General features: G+C 52.0%; 1 protein-coding gene across 1 annotated transcript in view; it reads right to left on the bottom strand.

The window, feature by feature from the left end:
• Positions 1-4,446: 4,446 nt before the first annotated feature.
• IUM83_04763 (uncharacterized protein) overlaps positions 4,447-20,566 on the bottom strand; it is a gene marked incomplete at both ends in the record, with an annotated part of 36,565 nt that continues 20,445 nt past the window's right edge. The window contains 6 exons of the mRNA XM_067928860.1: positions 4,447-6,241; positions 9,202-9,262; positions 9,352-9,429; positions 9,534-9,611; positions 9,716-9,793; positions 9,898-10,047. Of these exons, the coding sequence (XP_067796320.1) occupies positions 4,447-6,241; positions 9,202-9,262; positions 9,352-9,429; positions 9,534-9,611; positions 9,716-9,793; positions 9,898-10,047 (2,240 nt within the window). The remainder of the gene's footprint in view (positions 6,242-9,201; positions 9,263-9,351; positions 9,430-9,533; positions 9,612-9,715; positions 9,794-9,897; positions 10,048-20,566) is intronic.

The raw sequence follows: 20,566 nt of genomic DNA, 5'->3' as shown, positions 1-20,566 counted from the left end.
TCTGTCCACGCGCGTGAACCAGCGTCGGCCATCACGTTCAGCTTTCCTGCGATGTGCTTCGTGGAGAACGATAGTTCGAACTCGAGTTCAGCGAGCGAGGGGAGGCTGTTATATAGCTGCTCCGTCGGATGGCGACTGAGTCGGTTGGTTGCCCATGCCACAGCGCACGAATTGTTAATATGGAAGCACACGTAGACCGGCTGTTTCGAAGCTTGAAATTGCGTTGTTGAACCCCAGTGCAGAGCGGCCAGTACAGCACTATGTAGTTCTCGGACGTTGATAGAGTTCTCAAAGGGCTCGGCGTTCAGTAGTTCGAGCTCCTCGGATGTGTACTGCGCCCGAATAAATTCTCGTCGCTGCGGCTCGAGGACACACAGCCCTGAACCGGAAGCGTCCATGTATACGTGGATGCTTGGCGAAGATAGGTTTGCAAATTGCGCTACTGGAATGCTGTTGAACCAGTCACTGAGATTGATGACGGCTTGGAACCAGCATAGGTCGCTGACCACTTCTGTTTCGAGTGGGCGCTGACCAAACGGCGGGCTGGTAATGGCGGCAACGTGAACTTTCTGGTAGAAGGCTCGTGCTGGTGGGAAACACATTGGTATGTGACGTAAGATGCCGAGCAGCTTCTGGAGATCCGCCATCGACGCGTGGTTCGTGGAGCGAATGTCCTCGATTCTTCGGTTTGCTTTCGCAAGCTTGTCGTTCGGAATTGAGACCGTACCAGCACCTGTGTCCCAGATTAGTCCCAATGCCTTGTTCTTCGTGCTCCAGGAAGTGAATTTCCTGTCGTTGATGGCCGTTGGTCCCAATACTGTAGCCATCGCCTGTCGTAGCGCCGTGTTGGCGTGATGACACCGGCGTCCATAATTAACTTCAACGCAGGTGTGATCGTCACACCACAGATTTCCCTTGAGGTTCCCCAGCGTGCCGCATTCTAAACCGTCCCGCGCTGTGTTCTCGTAGAGATCATTGATGACGGAACCTGCAAGTGAATAGAATGCGGATGAGCCACACCAGCCAAACCCGCAGGATAAGTCGATGACAACGTAGTCATCGACGAGGAAGGTGAACATGTGCACCGCGCTTTCGTGTACCGGCACGTGCCCGAATGCCCCAGAGACGTCTCCGAGCATTAATAACACCTCCACGTTGGGGTATTCTGAACGCAATTCGTGTATGCGCTGCGCTATGTCGCGTGGGGGTTTTACGGGATCGTAGGAAACTCTGACCGATCGGTGAAGTCGTTCACCGAGGCCCGTTGTGGGTATGAATAATCGTTGATCATACGTGTGTCGTTGCCATCCTTGTCCACCACCCCGACCGGACTAATAAATAGTTCCGGCCACAGCTTCTGGACTCGTTTGTCAAGGATGAGATAGCGGCCTTCTCGTTGCCCCTTGCGCACGTGCCGGCGCACTACTGCCACATGGACGATGGCGCTCTTGTGGTTTGGCGGGCGCCGTTACTGTAACTGAGGTTTGGCACTGGTCCACTTGGACATGACGCCTTCCTGAACGATTCTTTTCCAGTGTTCGTAGACGTCTTGACGGGAGGAGCCGGGAGGAATTGGAACCTCGTAGAGTGACTTGTTGGGTCTGTTGTCAGCGGGTAACGGTAAACTCGAGCGCAGAGCCAGATGCGAGAGATATACGACAGACGAAGTGTCGATTGAGTCCTCTTGCTGTGATGGAGGGGGAAATTCAACGCCAAATACTGAAGCATACTCACGTAGGTTGTCAAGCTTGTCAATTTCGGCGAGCTGGTCGAGTCGTTCGAGGAGATGAATTTTAGATGCTAAACGTGGAGGGTCCTTTCTCAGTCTCGACGCAACCTTCGTATCGTCGCTGGGGAGAGTCGTACTGGCTGCCAGTCATTCACTCTTTGGCTCTGGGGCTACGCCATGGTAGCGTTCCGTAATGAAGTCTTTGACGACGTCAGGTAATGATGCCGGGCGGAAGTGTGCTCGCTTGCTATCGTAGCAGCCTCCGGATCCGTTGCCTGAACATCCAGCTACGGAAATTGACTTCATGCACAGCTTCTTATCACCTTGGCGGGGCAGGGCCGCCGCCCAGACGACTGTCGGAACGGATGATTGACGACGTTGTCGCTCGACGCGACGGAACGGATCTGGGCATGTGTGGATGCGATGCGTGGCGGAATCTCCATTTCGATGAGGTGTGCCGTCTTCACTGCGGTGAGAGCGACGCAGTTCGAGAAGCTCCAGCAGGTCTTCATCTCGTCTCGAGAACTCGTGCTGGGCGTCCTGGGCTGAGTCGGGGTCGCGAGACACAATGTAGCTACGAAACTTGCCAAACTTACTCGTGACCCAAAAGGCCATGAGCTTTCAACCCACGTTGTCGGATTCGTGGACTCCTCTATATCGTTCAGTGACGGTAAGTGCGGCGTCGATGAGCTCGACGACGGCCTCCACGTAGAACTCGCTGGCGAATGATCTCAGGCTCCGAAGTGCGCTGCTCACATCGCTGCGAGAGGTCGCCACTGGAGCCGCACGAAGGATGTTACGCTCTGAAAAGTCGGTATAACTGACGTTGGCTGTTGTCGTTGGTGGAGTCAAGAAGTGGCCGAGCGCGCTGCATTCTACGCACGGACTCGAGGCCGCGAGCTCGTTTCGCTAGGGTTTGATTTATTTGTCGCACTTCTTGCACGTCCTCATCGTCTGACGAGCTAGAAAGGCTGAGTAGCTCGTCCGTCAGTGAACAGGAAATCAGCACGCTGTTGTGACGTGGATTGACTTGGCGACTGGGGATCGCGATAGAGATCGAGCGCATTTTTCTTGCGTGGTCCCAATTGACAGTCCAGGACGTGTTGTCTGCGTACTGATACAACACTGAGATTATGCGGACGTACCAACTTGATTCGGTCGTCGGGAACAAAAAGTGTCGTCAAGGTCGACCTCACCGACGTTGGCAAGTCACCGCGACGCTTGAGGCAGGTCCCGATGACGGCGTCCTGTTGGGCTAGTAACTCCTTCGGGTTAAGTACCATGTCCGATACAGTAGCTCCCACCTGAAGCCCGTAAGTAATTGGGTCTGCCTTGATGACGCACAGGGACTCCGACAGCCTGACTTCCACGGTTGTGCCACCCGCAAGGACACTAAGCCAAGTGCCTTCAGTGTTGACTTGGTATCGTGTAACTGCTCCATATGCCCACAGCCCCGCGTGGGGACCATTCGGTTGGACGAAGGCGACCGGGTGTGCCACGTAGCTGCCCGGCCACAGGTTGGTTTCAGACGCATCGACAGCGCGTAGCCGCAGCGTAGACACTGGCACCGAGAACACATCTCCGTCGTTTTCGGCGTCAGGACCAGCAACCCGAACGTTCGCCGTATCCCCGTCCACCTCGATCACTCGCACGTAGCAAAACTCACTCAACTCCGCAGCGTGTACAGGGCCGATAAAGGCGAGGGTGTTGACAGCAACGGGAGAGGCGGTCATGGTAGAGCGAAAGTCTTGGCTGACTGATAACTGGTGGGGCTTGAAACCTCTTGTTGCTGAAGGATAGGGTTCTGCGCGACGATACAAATGAAAAGTGAGTTCCGGCACTCGCTGCGCTCGGCCTCGACTAACAATAGCTACCACTGTACCTCCGAAACTTACCACCTATCGGAAAACCGATCATCCTCCGGACTGATCTCCACTTCGTTCTCGTCTTTCATGACATTTTTCGGCGTGACGGTGCTACATCCAGCGACTTCGACGGCGAATCAACTTGTCTACATCCCCGCGCCGACGTGGGCGGCAGCGAACACGACTAAAGCTAAGCAGCGCTTACTGTGGATGCCGTTGGCTTATCTCGAAGACCAGGGGTTCAACACTACGGCGAACTTCACACGGTGGCAGCTTGACAACGACTTCGAGACTCTTCGCGACTTCATGAACAACGGCAACTACTCGGTGACGTCGGGGGCTGACCAAACGTGCGGCTGGACCAACCTGAAGGGGTCCCCCCAACAAATTCCGGACAACGATATCATGCGCACATCAGGCTATACCCATAACGGTCCATGTGAGATTTGGCTGGACGACATGCTGACCTACTCCAGCGTTGACTGTCTTGTGTCTCTGCTTAACATGACTTACGCGCTTGATGCGGCACAAGCTGCATCATGTACTGGTATACATTGGATGTGTCCAAACCAGATCGAGTGTATTCGTGGGAGGTTTACAAGGAATGCATCCCTACCCTTCCGAACACAAGCACGGCTAATGAAATGTCAACATCGACTACGACGATAAACCAGGTACTGTCAAGCCAGCGAACTAGCATGCATCGACAATCGGTCTGGCGAAGTATTTAACGATATCAGGGTCCTCTAGCTTAATTAAAAAAAAAAAAACTAAACGGTCCTCTGATTATCGAATCTACAAATTGCCCCGGGTTACCTTTCCGTGCACACTCTACAACGTTTCGCCGGAGGTTTACTCAACGCCAGCGATGCCATTTTGAGAGACGTCATTTTGAGCGGCGACGTACGAGAACTGGATCGTGTTGTCCGAATCCCCAACCGATACCTGCGAACCACCCTCCGAAGAGCCCCACGAACCCGAGTGCGAAGTTGCGTTCGCCGAGTTGATCGGCTTCGGGCAACCGAAGTGAGACTCCATGTCCTGGCGCCATGACTCGTAGATGATCGGCTGCGAGCCGTTTGTGATGGCGTCCACGATGGTCTTGCAGCGCGGCTCCTTCACCTTCCAGAGCGCCTTGAACTCTGGTGAGTAGTCCTTAGTGCCCCCCAAGCACACGTGCTCAAACATGCAGGCTTGACGCTCGAGGTCGGCCATGTTTTCATGCGAGTCGCCTCCCATGGTTTCGATGGTCTGGTCGTACCAGTTGAAAGCGCGCTTCTCGGCGTCGTCGGTGATGTAGGCATCGATCGGAGCGTTGGCATTGATCGGCTCTCCGTTGCTGTCGACAACTACGATGTCCTGGTGGCCGTCGTCTTGACCGTTGTAATCGGTTTCAGGGAAGTTGTTCTGCGAGGCGTAGTCGTTCCCGTCGGCATCGTAGCCATCGTCCTGTGCCATACCACACATGGCAGGCTTGGACGAGGAGTTCGTGGCAGTCGTTTCCTCCAGCTTGCGAGATGTAGGAGAGGCGTCACACCGATTGTACATGGCAGCAAGTTGGCCTGTGATGATGTACCCATAGCTGCTATTGCCCAAGTCGCGGACATCCATGAGACCAGCAAATTGGTTGGGAACTCCGGCAAAGTACTTGCCAATCTTTGGGTCGATCCAACCGGGGATTGGATTAACACCGGTGCGCATCGTGATCAAATCGGTCGGACGGAAGACACCACCACCACGGCGACGGCACGATGTCCACGCGACCGGGTTGGATGCCTTCTGGGCAAAAGTTAGTCGCTTTGTTCCAACACGACACTTGTGGAAAATAGTGTGCAACAAGTCGACCGTGGCGTGGTGCGACCAGAAAAGAGCGTCAGCCGGCGAAGCAAAAGTGCCCATGGTGCTGTCGAGGCTGCCGTGCACGTTATTGTGGCAGCCGCGCTCAACGAGAGGAGACATCTGACCGATGTTCTTGCCCTTGAAAACTTGCTGGCGAACCGATGCGTAGCTCGTGCTGGAAGGCACCTCAGCTTGACTCCAGTCACTGCGAGGTACACACCTGGCGCAGGCTGTGCCATTGAGGGACGAGAGCTCGCAAAAGTGATCAAACGGCGACTCGGTTACGCACCGACCATAGCTTTCTTTACCATTGATGGAGATCGAACGTACTTCGCCGCTCGTGGAGCCACCTCCTAACTCCTTGTTGATGGCCAAGCAGTCAGCGAATGACGTGCAAGTACCCGCAGTCACGCGAGCGCTGGCGACGATCCAGTTGAAGTACGGCACAGTCACACACGCAAACTGCGGTCCTTGGCCACGCAACATATTCTCAAACACGAGAAGGAACAGCCGGTGCCAGTACGTGAACATGCACTGGCGGTGAGCCTCCATCTCGGACCTCATGTCAATGTGCATCTCGACGAACTTGATGTAGTCGCCCGAATCCATGGCAGCAGCGATGGCGTTCTTATACGTGGTCTTCTCCGTGGCGGTCATCATATCCCAGTCCTTCCGCATTCGAGGGCCGCAGGTCGTTTGAGCTTCCACGTTCGCCGGCCGCGAGAGCAGCGCCAAGAGAACGGCACTTAGAATCAGCAGGATCTTCATGGGGGAGTGTTGCGTCGGAGAAGTTGTAGTGAAATACGACCTGCGCCGTTGGCAAGGAAATGCAGACTGGAGTCTCAGAAGGCTGGGTCAGCATGACGGTTTATTCTATAGCACGCTAACGTACGGAAAACGGATATATGGGAGTGCTGCCGGCTGTCAATCGTTGTTGTTGTTGTACTGTACATGTAGAGCCAAGCATCCCACGAGCTGAGTGCTCGCAGGAACGGGCACGAGCAGCAAAAAGCCTGCGAGCGCGCTCGTCGGGAGTTGAGCGCTCCCTATGAATTCGATTCAACAGGGAGCGCCAATCGTCCCACTCGGTAATGATCACTTCTCCACTTTCGCCAGAGGTTCACCAAGTTCAGCTTGTAATACTGCAGTGTAACGCACTGCGTTATATTTACTGGTTTCGTAATTTATTACGAAGCACGTAATTTATATTTGTTGTGGTACGTATCACGGGACAACTTACGGGCGACTTACGGGACGGCTTCAATGTGCAGTTTACGGGGCGTCCCGTCAACTAACAATTGCATTCAACAAAGAGTGGCCATGAAGTGAGTAGCTAGTCTAGAGTACAAGAGAGTACGGACTTTAAGTTACAATATCACTTTTCTTTTTGCCATGTACGAGCCCAAGCTTCGACTACATGTAGCTCTGCACAATACTTACTTTACGACCCCGAAGGTTGTTAATTAACTATTGGCCATGACACATGAGCATAAGCTGTCGGCCCCCGACTCATCAGTATCTTATAATCCAACTGTGCATTACATAGTTGCAGTACATTGCATAGCTATAGATTTTCAACCATGTTGTTATAATCTCCGCATCCATTCAAACACGGACGTTGGTATTTTTCGTGCACTATAGGTTCGGATATGAAACTGTGTAGATATGGAAGGAGTTCTCAATCGCTATCTTCATCGTACGGCTGTAACGCGGGTTTTAGCAGCCCGTATACGTTTCTATGTTTGCCGTGGGTCACAATGAATTTGCTCAACTCGCGAACAACAGGGTGTTACAACACCGACAACACGATGCGGACTTGAGTCCACCCACCGCCTTGGTGCAGTGTCTGCGACCTACTGTACCTCATGCTGGTGGTGTCCCACCTCATGCCGGTGGTGTCCACTGTTACAGCCGACAACACGGAACGTTTGCGATCGAACGATTGGTCCATCGCAATCAGCAGAGGATCACCCATCACCAACATTCCTTTGCAATTCTGAGAACACCGGCTATAATCAGGCCTCTCAAAATTAGGCAGTGTGTGAAGGGAAAGTACATAATGCCTATTTCTATTTTTTTTCAAAATACCTAATTGCGGATATGCCTGAAACCACCCCAGCTCGCAGTTTATTCGCGTCGCTGCCTGTGCATTCCACCTTTCGGCGCTCTACATCTGCTAGCACGAATGGGGAAGGCAAACGCATCAAGGCGAGGGTCTAAGAAGGATGCACGTGGAGACCAGTAGACCACACTACAGGCTAAAATCACCGGTTCAAATGGCAGTGTTAACACTGCCCTTCCGGCTATCGAGTTTACGACGCATCGCTTCTTCGAGTGTGACCCTGTCTAGGGGATATGGCAGAAGATCTGGGAACCATGGGCTCCAGTTTTTCCCTGACCTGGAGGCTGTTGATTATCCCGTCCGACCGCGATGTCCAAGATGAATGGCACCATCTTCGTGAGGTTATTCTCATTTATGGCGTATCCACACAGCCATGGTGTTCCACACGCTATGGTGTCTCCGGAACGCTACCTATTTCCACAGTGTGCGTGCGATCAGCCCAAACATCCCCCATTTGATCTGCTCGCTTCAGCAACACTACTTGTACCTCTATCGCCGATCAGCCGAGTTCAATCTTGATAGTGACGAGATCACGACAGTTTTGCACCGCCTGGGTTCCCTGAACTAGTTCGTGACGACGTTTAACTCGTGTGTGGGTACCTCAGCCTTTGGTTTGATTTAGTTTTGGACGTAGCTACGGTTTTTTGTATGAGAGCCTCCCTTCAGTGCTCGAACTCCGCAAACTTCTCATCGTAACAATGTTTCTTGAGGGGTCTGAAACACATATCTAAACAGCAAGCGCCAGCTCACAGTAGAAAAAAAGTTCTACCAAAAAAAGGTAGCCGTAATATTTAGTCCGGGAGTGCAAGACAATTCATTTGAATAATGTATACCACCTGGATGCCTAATTTGGATTTTGAGCCGTTTGTATCGAACTACCTAATCAACCTTTTTCCATAATGCCTATTTGAAGTCAAATTAAGTAGGTATTACTGCCTAATTTTGAGAGGACTGGCTATAGTGGAGCTGTTTGGTCACCAACTCCCCAAGCTCTCTTATATTGTGGTTTGCAGATATTTTGTCGCTCGGATTTAGGGCTTAGATCGATCTCTGAGATAAAATAATTCGTAGACATAAACATGCGACATGGTAGTAAATCGACCTTCAGAGTATGAAGCCTACTAATATTATAACGCTTTGCAATGCGTTTGTCGTTTTCACCTAGTGATTTACCCGAGTTATAATATCTGGCGCCCGATATAAAAACAGATGGCCATTAAATCCTCCAAGTTATAATCGCCAGCCTCGATATCGATCTCGATTTACGCTATCTGTGGTCGAATTGCCGATCCAAAAACGAAATTCGGGCCGATTTAATTTAAATCGCGATGTCTGTGTACGGATGATAATGCCGCGCTTTATATATATAATATGCAATTGGACACTTACATCTGGACACTTGACGAGTGGTCGGCAGATCGCGCTGCTGATCTGTCGAAGCACCGCAGTTTCCGAAAACCTTCACCTTGCACAAGTGCAGCATGTACTCTCTCGACTACCGTTGGCGAGCCGTTTTTCTTATGCATGTGTATGGAATATGTATGCAGTATTTTAGTGATATATTTGGGCCTAACGTGCGAACACTGCAACGTCGGTACAAGTTGTTTTTGACCGATGGTGTGGTTGATGAAGGAGATCGAACTAACCGCTCGTCGCGTTGGCCGAACGACGTGGTCACCCGTGTTCGAAAGTACGTGAAAGCCCACCCTACAATTTATTTAGAGGAGCTACAGCAGTTCATACGAAACGCTTTTCCTAAAGTAAAATGGTAGCATAGTATCAACATGTGGTCTTACATGGCGGGGAGCTGCTCGCGCGACAGACAAGCGGAAAGCCCAGCGATACAGGAGCCGCTAGTGCACTCACAAACGAAGCTAACGAGCCATCAAACACGTTCAACAGATTAGTATTAGAGTCGCAAGGGCCGGAGACACACTAAGTTTCAGTATGGTAGCGTAGTATCGACATGCGGTCTTACATGGCGGAGTGCAGCTCGCGCGACAGACAAGCGGAAAGCCCAGCGATACAGGAGCCGCTAGTGCACTCACAAACGAAGCTAACGAGCCATCAAACACGTTCAACAGATTAGTATTAGAGTCGCAAGGGCCGGAGACACACTAAGTTTCAGTATGGTAGCGTAGTATCGACATGCGGTCTTACATGGCGGAGTGCAGCTCGCGCGACAGACAAGCGGAAAGCCCAGCGATACAGGAGCCGCTAGTGCACTCACAAACGAAGCTAACGAGCCATCAAACACGTTCAACAGATTAGTATTAGAGTCGCAAGGGCCGGAGACACACTAAGTTTCAGTATGGTAGCGTAGTATCGACATGCGGTCTTACATGGCGGAGTGCAGCTCGCGCGACAGACAAGCGGAAAGCCCAGCGATACAGGAGCCGCTAGTGCACTCACAGACGAAGCTAACGAGCCGTTAAACACGTCCAACAGAGCCGTATCGGAGTAGCAGTGGCCGGCGACGTTAGCTCGGTGTCCTGAGAACCAACGATGCGCCCGTTATGTTAAGTAGGAAGAGGTGGTGCGACTTACCTACACCTGGAGGTCGATTTACTACCATGTCGCATGTTTATGTCTACGAATTATTTTATCTCAGAGATCGATCTAAGCCCTAAATCCGAGCGACAAAATATCTGCAAACCACAATACATGTAGATTTATAGCTGCTATGAGAGGAAACCTATCATTCAACATACAAACTACTATTCCACATGGAAAGAGATCCTATCATTTAACATACAAACTACTCTTCCGCATGGAAATAACCTATAGTTTAACATCCAAACTACTATTCCGCATGGAAGACGAGATGAGCAGGCCTCCGAGAAAATAATATCACTGCCGTAATTACTACCTATTTTATATTATACTGCGGATTATTGTTTTTTTTCGAGAAATAATATAGTGTGATACTGACGGAATAATACAAATAAATCCCGCAGATGTTGCCAGCCAGTCGTTCCCCGCTGCCATCCATTCACTCGGAGCTCGAGTAGCTCCGCACCCAAGCAAGAAAAGCTCATTCTTCAATCCTCCATGTCGTCCCAGTAACTCTTCTACACTGTCGTGGAGCCTAGGCTCTATAGATGCAACATCTGCGAGCAGCCACGCAAGCAATCTCAGCGTACAGGCTACACAAACCTGATGTCACACGTGAACTCCAAGCATCCCACTCACAGTGACGAGTACGCTGAGTTCTAGCGCAGAAACCTGACCTCCCTTGAGGTGTTCGGCTTCGTGGACGAGGTGACGACCCACATGTACGACTGGCTGCAAGCACAACCGAAGGCTCGGTGAAGTACGTGCTCTCTTTGACGCTTGTATGGCGAAGTACCCTGTCATGGAAGAGTATCTCAAGTCTACTGCCCAGATTGTTCACTCGCCGACCTTTGAATCTGCTGCTATCAAGGTCATGAGCTCTCGTCCTGTTTCCAGTACCGAGTCCAAGACGCTCGAGCCGTTTCGACGTCCAGAAGGCTCCAAACAGATTGATGAAGAACCGGCTGCTGACTTTGCGAACCAGATTCTTCGCCGTGCTAAGAAGCCCCGCACCTCGCAGAGGCGCGCTGTTGACTACGTCCCACTACTTGGTGCAATTCCCCCAACCAGTAACCGATGCGAGCGGTTATTCTCGGAGTGTAAGTACGTGCTTGAGTCGCACCGTGCTTCCATGCGCTCAGCAACCTTCGAGAGACTGATGTTTCTAAAGGCTAACCGGGAGCTATGGAACGCGTCAACGCTCGTGCCGTGATCTTAGAGTTAAAGCTGGCCGCAACAATACATTGAAAATTGCGGTATTGCGGATTATTGATCGTCTTGATATTGCAGTACGTATTACTTGTGGGTGCGTTGCCTGCGTATATTGACTACGGTATTTTCGGAGGCCTGGAGGTGAGCACTTAGAGGCGATTGCCATTCTCCTGGAGGCGTTGACAACGTTCTGTACGCTGGTGTCCCGCAATCCGTGGGCAAACATGTACATCTGGAGCTTTTGCGCACCTTCTAGTGCCTCGCCGTGCGAGTTCCTCCTCGCCAACACCGTCACTCTCGCTGTCGCTTGAAGACTGCTCGCGTGTGTCGTCTCTCTCTCTCTCTCTCTCTCTCTCTCTCGTTGTTCTCAGCAGCATATTCAACAGAAGGGATCCAATAAATCTAATCTAGTTATAAGCAGCTCTAGATCTCCAAGCTCCGTTTATCACCTGGTAGACAGTTCACTGTCGCACTCCTGCCTAGCAGCCATGCTCATTGACACGATCCTCGTATGAAGCAGTGTAGAATTGTCGCCTCCTAAACAGTGTTCCACGCGACGTAGTTTGTTCTTATAGTAGATAGTGAGGTGCTGGCGCGACGAGACCATTGATGTACTCCTGATCGTGTTTAAAAATGACCCACATATCCCCCACCCTCTTAGAATGTGTAGTTTTGGTTTGGCGGGGGAGCTCTCTTACACTCTTACAGCCTAATAGCCGGTTTGACTTGATTTTACTATAGTCACGATTTGGGATCTCACGAAAGCCTCTAATAACCGATTTTCTCTTATTACCGGCGCCACTATAGCCGGTGGTCCTCTGTAATCACGAATCGTAAACGACATCGTGATTCACGATGGCGTTTACGCACGATTCAAAGGAGAACGCCGTACTCGAGTTGATCAACGCGAATACGACGCGTGGCGAAATGCGTGGATGACTTGAAAAGATGTGTAAGAAATTAAATGGTTGCTTTTAGACGCTACAGCATTTGGGGATTTTCCAGGAGCCGAAGGCGAAGAGGAAAATCATTTTTCCGCTTGAGTGGAGGTCATCTCAGAATGTGAAGGTTGACCGTCCGTGCTTCGACCGGAATCAGATCTCGTCCTCGCCGAGCGGCTATTTTGTATGTTTGTGTGCCTTGGTTTCCTACCCAACACACGGGGCTGTAACATGCCGTCCCCGGACGGGTAGGGTTTTCCAACGCTAGACAGTATAGTGGGAATCCCAGACCAGTTCTGTCGTTTTAAAATGAAATGGATGGAGCTTAGCTGAAGCCCTCTCCATCTTCAGCTCAGTCCCAGCTAATGGGGCGCGGGTCGAACGCACTCACAATCAACTTCTTAATCTTAGGGGAACCTGAGTAAGAGAGGGGGGGGGGGCAAAACAGCATCATATATTGCAATGGATGGAATGTAGCCGGCTACAGCTTTGTCCAGAAATGACAGGAGCTGAGCCCACCAACTGGCCAGTACGGGTCGTCATTACAGTAGTAATGTGTGCTGTGTCCCGCTTACCATCCTCGATGCGAGCGACGACACTGATTTCTTTCACAGCCGAGTGTAGATTTAAATGTGTCAGCGCCCAGCGTCCGTGGTATTAGATAGTGAGTGTGTCGATACCCGACCGATACATGTATGTGGCTCCACCTGATCGTAAGGAGTGCGTGCTGTACGCGCGCGGATATTCTTCGACGTTCCTCGCAGCATCCTGGGGTTTACTGGACAGGTGGCATGCTGACACCGAGCTGATACCGCCATTCTCAGTCGGGTAGGCTGCGATCGGCAAGTCCATCGGAAGGGTTTTCCGAGCACAGAGGAGAAGGATCGCTCCGAGCACCGGGCACATAAACTTGCGACCGGAGCGTTGCAGCATCCGCGGTATGATCTGCCCAGACGGATGTTTTTTTTTGTCACTCGTAGCCGAATGTGGACGAACCACCCGGAACCGCCCTGTGCTGACAGCCACTATCGCCGACCGACTGAGCAAGAAGAAGAAGGCCATGCACAGACCCCCTGTAACGGGGTTACACTCACAAGTGGTTTGCAGCCACTTGTGAATTTAACAGATAGGTTATCTGTTAAAAGTTTTAGATACTTCCTCGTCTTGGTGTAAGACACACCAATCGATACATTGAAGTGGGCTACCACAGTGAGTGGTCCACACATACCCAAAGATCCTATTGGTAGAAAGCAGCATCTTTCTACCAATCAGAGACATGCATATTAGCGGGGCTCTGACAGCCAGCCGCTGTCAACCCTTTCATAGATGATAAACAGTTTTTAGTAGATTTAGGAGGAAGGTCAATTTACAAACAATACAGTTCTCATTTTACCTAATCTAAGTCACTTGGAATCCTATCTTACTTAACTTATATTTGTGTATTCAAATATAATTAACCTAAGTAATTACTAAGTACTTACGCTTCCTCATACACGTTGCGCAACGTGTAAGCAAAAGTAGTGAGTCAAGTTAGACCCACTACACCCCCCCCCCCCCTCAGAGCGCCAAGTCCGAAGGTCGAAGCATGTTGAGTGAGGTGAAACAGGTCTCCAGAAGACGGATTGAGACTGGTGTTTTCCGGCCAGGGTGGGGGTGTGTGGGTCGGTGGGTGCGGGGTATCATGGCGGCTGATGCCTTTGAGTAGCATGCGGATCTGTATATGGTCCGACGGAGATGACCGACCTGAGGCGGAAAAGAAATGTCGGACTCCCATGAGCGTGTTCAGGATTGTAAAGCTCTGTATTGGGCGGTCGGATCCATAGCCATGTTGAAATCCGGAGATAGTGAAGTTTGATATAGTATGTAATTTGGCCGAAACGGGAAAAGCCATCCAACCAAGGATTCAATCCATACCGATCCGCGAAAGCTCGCCCGACGGTGAACGCGCGACGATGCTTGATGTAGGCTTAGTCTGCCACCGAATGCTCGCGCGGATATCGCGCCAAATCCGTTCCAGGCCTAGGATATCCACTCGCGGATGGACCCGTGACCACGTATACGTGCGTTTAGTAAATCTTTGTAGCGCCTGGGGGGCGTTCTGGGATCTAGGATCCTGCATCCGCCGTTCCTGGAATGTGTGACGCAGAAAACCGTACGCCATACGCCACCTCACACGACCCGAGGAGACGGATTATGGTCTGAGCCCGAGTGTTTCTAGATGCCATCAATCATTGCCATGTTGATTTGTTGTCGATGCGGAAGTGTACGTGGATCGGGTTCGCGTCGCAGGTGTTGTGTTCCTTACACCAGGCACCCGACCACGTGTGAACCGCAAACGCACAAGAGAGCAGTTCTCTGTAGTTAATATCAAATACGATTTGGTGCCAATTGTGGAAGTCGTTGATGAGCTTCCGTTCGGTGTCTGAGAATCAGTACGTCAGAACCTGCTGATGTGGATGTTCCAAGGTACACAATCCAGTGTCCGACGCGTCCATTTATAGGACAACATCGGCCGAAGGGGATGTCCTGAAGTAGCTGAGAGGAACTCCGTTGAGGGCTGATGAGTGCAGTATATGTTGTCACCAGACAAAATCTTGCCTCATGTCGTCTGTGATGGATACTTTGGACCACCGATGTAGGGTTGCTTCAGGTCTGCGAAGACATTGCAGGAACAGCCTTACTGGCCGCAGACACGTAGCTACGTGGCGAATGCAGCTGAGGAGGGACCCAAATTGGGTACGGCTTAGGGAAGTTGCGTGGTAGGCGTCGAAGACTAGTTTGGTAGCCTTTTCGGATTTTGGCCGGTGGCACGGACACCGTGCACTGCTCCGTGTCAAACACGAGCCCCAACACTTTCTAATGTGTGCTCCACTGGGTGAATTTGTCGTCACTGACAGCTTCGGGTCCCAGCACGGTCATTATGATGCACCTTAGCGATCGCTCCACATCATGGCGGGAGGAACCGATATCTGCAGAGATGCAGCCATGGTCGCCCACCCAGTGATAGTTGAAAAGGCCCATAGGATGTGCTGAATTGGCAGTCTGACTGTGGATATATGAGATGGCATTGCTGCCTACGCTATAGTATCCGGGGGAACAGGCCCAGCCAAAGCACGCCGAGATATCGATCACGAACGCATTGTCCTCCAGCACTGTGCCGACAAAGCGGTGAGCTGATTGGCTATGAATGCCGGGGTTTCGAAAGCTGCGGCGACATCCCCCGGAAGGATCTTGATTACATGATCAGGGGACCGAGCGCACTGAGCAAGGATCTCCTTAGCGATGGCATCGCAGTGTTCATACAACGTGTCGGGTACTGATGATTTTTCGGTGCGGTCGTTGATAGACTGACCGTCGGGAAAGAATAGAACATGGGTGACCCGACCCGACACCTGAGGGTATCTATCCCCTTTATTGACGGCACCAAACGGGCTAAGAAAGAGCCCCGGTCAAAACTGGGCAAAGTCCATATCGAGGACAAGACACCGACCGAGATCCTGCTCCTTCCTTATGTTCTTGCGGAGGATGTTAATCCGTTGGCGGGCTGATGGGTAATTGGGTGAGGGAGACAGCCGAGTCATCATTGATCGCGTAAGTATGACAGAGACGCCTTTACGAACGATAGATAAGAGCTTGGGAAGCTGGATGTAGTTGCTACACGCGCGTTAAATTAGGTCTGGATGAAATGTTTTTATGTTTGGGCGTTAATCCGAGGGAGTTTGCCCACGGTAAAGCTCCACTAGCCCTGCCAGCGAGCAGCGGGAGCGGCATTCATATTACATATTCGGAGAGAGCGCGTTTGAGCGGTATGTTAAGGGGGTTACGAGGTTCGCCCGCGGGACCGGCATATACTGGGGTGGACGCACTAGGTAACGTCATATTGAAGGCCGCCAAGGCTTTGCATATTCATTTGAGGCGGATTGCTTCGCATAACCGAGACTTGATGCGGCAGAGGAGTTAAAACTGGGTTACCTGTTGGGCCGTTGGTGGGCTCCACCTGCAACCAGATGTAGGGGTAGTGAGCGGGTCGGCTCGGACCGCCCGTGAATATATGCCTATGGTCGTGTGGAGGGCATAATGAATGCCGCGGCTGTAGGCGACGTGCGAGGGAGATGTGTCTCGTGGCGGACCGTTGAAGTTGACGTGAAACAAGGCAACGTATAGCTTGACTTGCCTGGTGAAGATGATCGAACTAAAGGATGGGAGCCGGTTGGGTGTTGTGTTGTGTTATGGGATGGTGGGGCCCGAGTTGCTCGTGTGAGATTCCCGCCAGAGACCGTGGAGAGCGCTGGCCGGACTGCGTCGATGACAGTGGTGGTGCACTACGGTTAGACCGCTGTCATATCTGTGCATGAAGTGTAGCGTTATTGCTGACAGACGCATGATATTGCGTATATGAGGTAAGCTTGGTGGCTCTGAAACGCGTAAACGAGTCGCAGCATTATTCTTGATAGAAGTGGGATACCGTGCACACAAAGTGAACCGAAGCGCTAGTGAGCCAGCCGCGTCTCGGCATCATCACTTCCGGCGAGAGCCGTAGTGGCCGCGGTGATTAGAGCCGTAAAGCCTGTTGATTAACGTTTGGAGGTCTCGGTGGAGAGGTGCCTCCCACGTGTGTGCGGTATGAATACGCGCTCTTCTCGCGAGTCCCCCCGAAGCACATGCCACCACCGAAGAAGCGGAGGCATGGCTCTGTACTGTCGGAGCGACGTGGCTCCAGTTAGCGAAAATGATCAGGTATAGTAGGGACTCGTGGTTGTGTGGCCGGTGGCGTTGACTCGCAAGTGGGATTGAGCGCCGCTCCGGAATCTCAGAGCGCGGTGCTGGAAGGATTTGTAACGCAAGCAGCCAGTCCAAAGACTTGTACTCAATTGCGTCTGTAGCTGCACAAAAATCTGTCCACCATGTAGGGGTGTCCTTTGCCAAGAGCCCTACCGCATGCCCCAAATACAGATTCGCGTATTGGAGGGTGCGTGTGACGCTCAGGTTGTTGTTGCTGGAAATCGGCTGCGTAGTTGTCAGTTACAAACTGACGAATGTGGTCTAGTAGATGGTTCATGTGTGGGTACCAGCAAATGCTGCTAAAAGTGCTCAGGCCGCTCAGGGCAAGTAGAATTTCATCGTGGATCGTCACTATAGATTGTGGTTGTGGAGTGCTACTGAAGTTCATAGAGAAATTCGAGTTGTCAGAACTGCGGGTGAAGCGTTCGCCATGCGTCAAAGGTCGGAAATATGTAAGCAAAAGCCCATGCGATTCAATGCGTACGCTGTATAAACCGGTCGCCGTCGGAACAGGCATTTCAAACGGGATGCAGGTTGAATCTCTGAACCAAAGAAGAGTATCAGAGAGAGAATGGACGCACCGTCCGGCCTCGATAGGTTCGGGATGTTGCGGTACGCGGCCAGAATGTGCGAAGGGTGAGGGGTGTAATCGCCACTTCTCCGGTGCACTGTAGACGGAGCGCTGGAGACGTGAGGTTCACGGAGTCGCACAAGAGGAAGGCCGTATTCATTGGCCACTGGCAGCGTCGACGACGCCTTCATGCCGTGTTACACAGGACAGGCAGTGATGTGCTATGGGCGTGTTCTTGCTGGCCAGTTGTAGGCACGCGTATCTCCGGGAGAGCCAGACGGTCGCGTAGCTCTAGCACTATTGCGCTGAGGGACCCCACTTGTGCTGCGAGTTGGGCTACCACTGGGTCCGTCCGTTGGGGCTCGGACGGCTCGAATGCGGCGCTGCCGATAACACCGGAACTGGAAAGAAATGACTCGAGGTCAAAGTTGACAACACCGCAAGTTGCAGGCTGAGTCGACGAAGGGATTTGCTGGGAAGGTGCTTGAGACACACTGGATGGCCCCGCCGCTGTACCCGGCGTTGTGCCCGCACTTGATAATGGCAGGTCATTCTGCAGAGGAGGACTGTCCAAGTAGATGATTAGCAGATGGTACCGCATCCGCCCCTTGCGTTGCAGTCGGTCGGTTCTCTGTAGGTGGTAATGTCTCCTGTTGGGTGGCGCTGACGGGGCCATGTGCAAGGTCGGGACCCGGAGTTGGAGCGGTTCGAAGAAAAGTCCCTGCCTCTGGTAAGGCCTGCGCGGAGGCGCGTGCTGCGGTGCCAATTTTCTTTTTTGCCTGCTGCTTTGACTGCGTCGTAGACGCCCCAGTCTTTCGGGAAGCCAGTACGGGCGGCGCCGATAAGGCATCGTCGAGAGTGAAGCCGTGAGTGCCTGTTTTCAAATTGGTACGGCTTCTTGCGGAGCTCCACGGAACGCAATGCAGCGTCTGCCTTCCGTTTCTGCGGCCGAATGCTAGTCCGGGAAGTTGTAGAGGTTGGCGTCGAGGTTGTGTCGTTGGTCCCATCAGAGGTTTGGGGCGGCTTGGGGCGGCTTGGGCTTGGGTCCTCCGGAGACGCTGGCGGCCGCCCTGGTGAGAGCGGCGTCAAGTTCCGTAGGTACCCGTGGCGAAGTAGGTGACGCGATGAGTAAAGTTGAAGGCGTCGCCATAGCAGTCGGTTGTTGCAGGGGGCGAGGACGAGAGGGTGGCAGAGGTCGAGCTTGCGGGGCTGAGGGCGAAAAAAAACGGATGATCTCCTTGCGCTCTTATCCTGCTGCTGCCTGACCGCTGCCGGGATAGCTCGGCTGGACTGGAGGGGTTTCATAAAGGTCGCCCAGGACCGACAACAGAAACACCGGGTCGTGATCTTGCCACTAAACTCACCAACTTCAGTGTTGTGACAAAAGATGATGCGGTTTACAACACAAGTGAAACTACTCAATGTCCGAGTTTATCGCTGGCCAGTGGCTGCGTCATGCGATCGGAAGGATTCACGTCAGCCTTCACCTTTCACAAGTCCACGGTCTTCTTTGCCACTTGGTCATGTACGTAGTGCCAACGTAGCTCGATGTGTCGTGTCCCGCGAATGTAGGTTGGGTTAGTAGCTATTACGTATGCTGCTTGGTTATCGATGACCATTCGAAAACTGGACTCTAAATCTGGAAAAGCATGGATCGGCACGTTGCGTAGTCCTTGGCCCTCCATGCATGCTTTGGATGCGGCAACATACTCCGCCTTAGCGGTCGTTTGTTCCACGATGCGTTGGCGTCTTGACGCCCACGACCGCACCTCCGACGATGCAGTGAACAAAACCTGTGATGCCCTTGCGTGTGTCAGGGTCATTACCCCCAATCGAGGTAATGACCCTGACACACGCAACGCAAAAGCTCAAGTTAATTATTGATACGTCGCAATACTTATCAATAATCAACTCGAGCTTTTGCTCCGCTAACTTGTTCGGGTGTATAGAATTCCTTGCGTCGTGGTCCCAACTATGTATCCCAGCACTCTCTTGGCGGTGTCAATGCGCTATTGTGTAGGCGTTTTCAAGTATCTGCTAAGCTGTCCAACAGAGAACACGAGGTCTAGTCTTGTACAGGTAGTCAAGTACATGAGGGACCTGACCAGCTCACAATGCGGGGATTTCTTGCCGTTCACGAGCTTCACCTTGCGTCGACTCGTGTCAGTGTCTTTCACAGTCAAACGCATGTTCGTCTCCATGGGGATCCTACTCGAGTGAGCGTCCCCAAAATCGAATCGTTCGGTAATCTCTTCGCAGTACTTTGTCTGATGCAAGTTAATGGAGTCTGTGTTCTGTTCTACCTGCACGCCGAGGTATGTGTTGAGAAGAGCTTGATCCTTTAATCCATAAACCTGGTCTAACCGCTCAAACATTCGCTTCTTGAACTCGACGTTGGTCGTCGCGCACAGTATATCATCAACGTACAGAAGTACGAAGGCGAACTCGCCGTCTTGATTGTAGAAATACAGGCAAGGCTCGGTCTCACACTATAGTCCACACTCCAGTGATTCACCTTACTGTTCCATTCTCTGACGGACTGGCAGAGCCCGTACAAAGCCTTTTCGACGATGTATCATCTTCACACGGGTAGCCTTCAACCGCTTCCAGATAGTGTATTATACCTAACGTAGCGTTAAGGTAGCCATCTCAGCGGCCATAGTTTCACGCCAAAACTTGGCTTGCTTGGAGCGTATCGCTTGTCTATAGTTCTACGGAATCTTGGTGGCACTCGCACATAATCCTCCATTACCACGGCGATCTGCGTGTAGTCCCTTGAACGCTGAGTACATATCGTAGTCCTCAAATCGTTCAGGATTATGGTTCTGTGAGACTACACAAAATCCTGGGCACCTTGGTGCCGCTGCAAGCTTGGCCCTCAACATGGTACACTTCGTGTCATGCGTACGACGAATATCTTCGTATCTTGGATGCACCTGTCCGATTAGCATC

Source organism: Phytophthora cinnamomi (assembly GCF_018691715.1).
Source record: "Phytophthora cinnamomi strain GKB4 chromosome Unknown Contig17, whole genome shotgun sequence".
Lineage (NCBI taxonomy): Eukaryota > Oomycota > Peronosporomycetes > Peronosporales > Peronosporaceae > Phytophthora > Phytophthora cinnamomi.
Note: the sequence above shows the minus strand (reverse complement) of the source record. Positions and strands in the feature narration are given on the sequence as shown.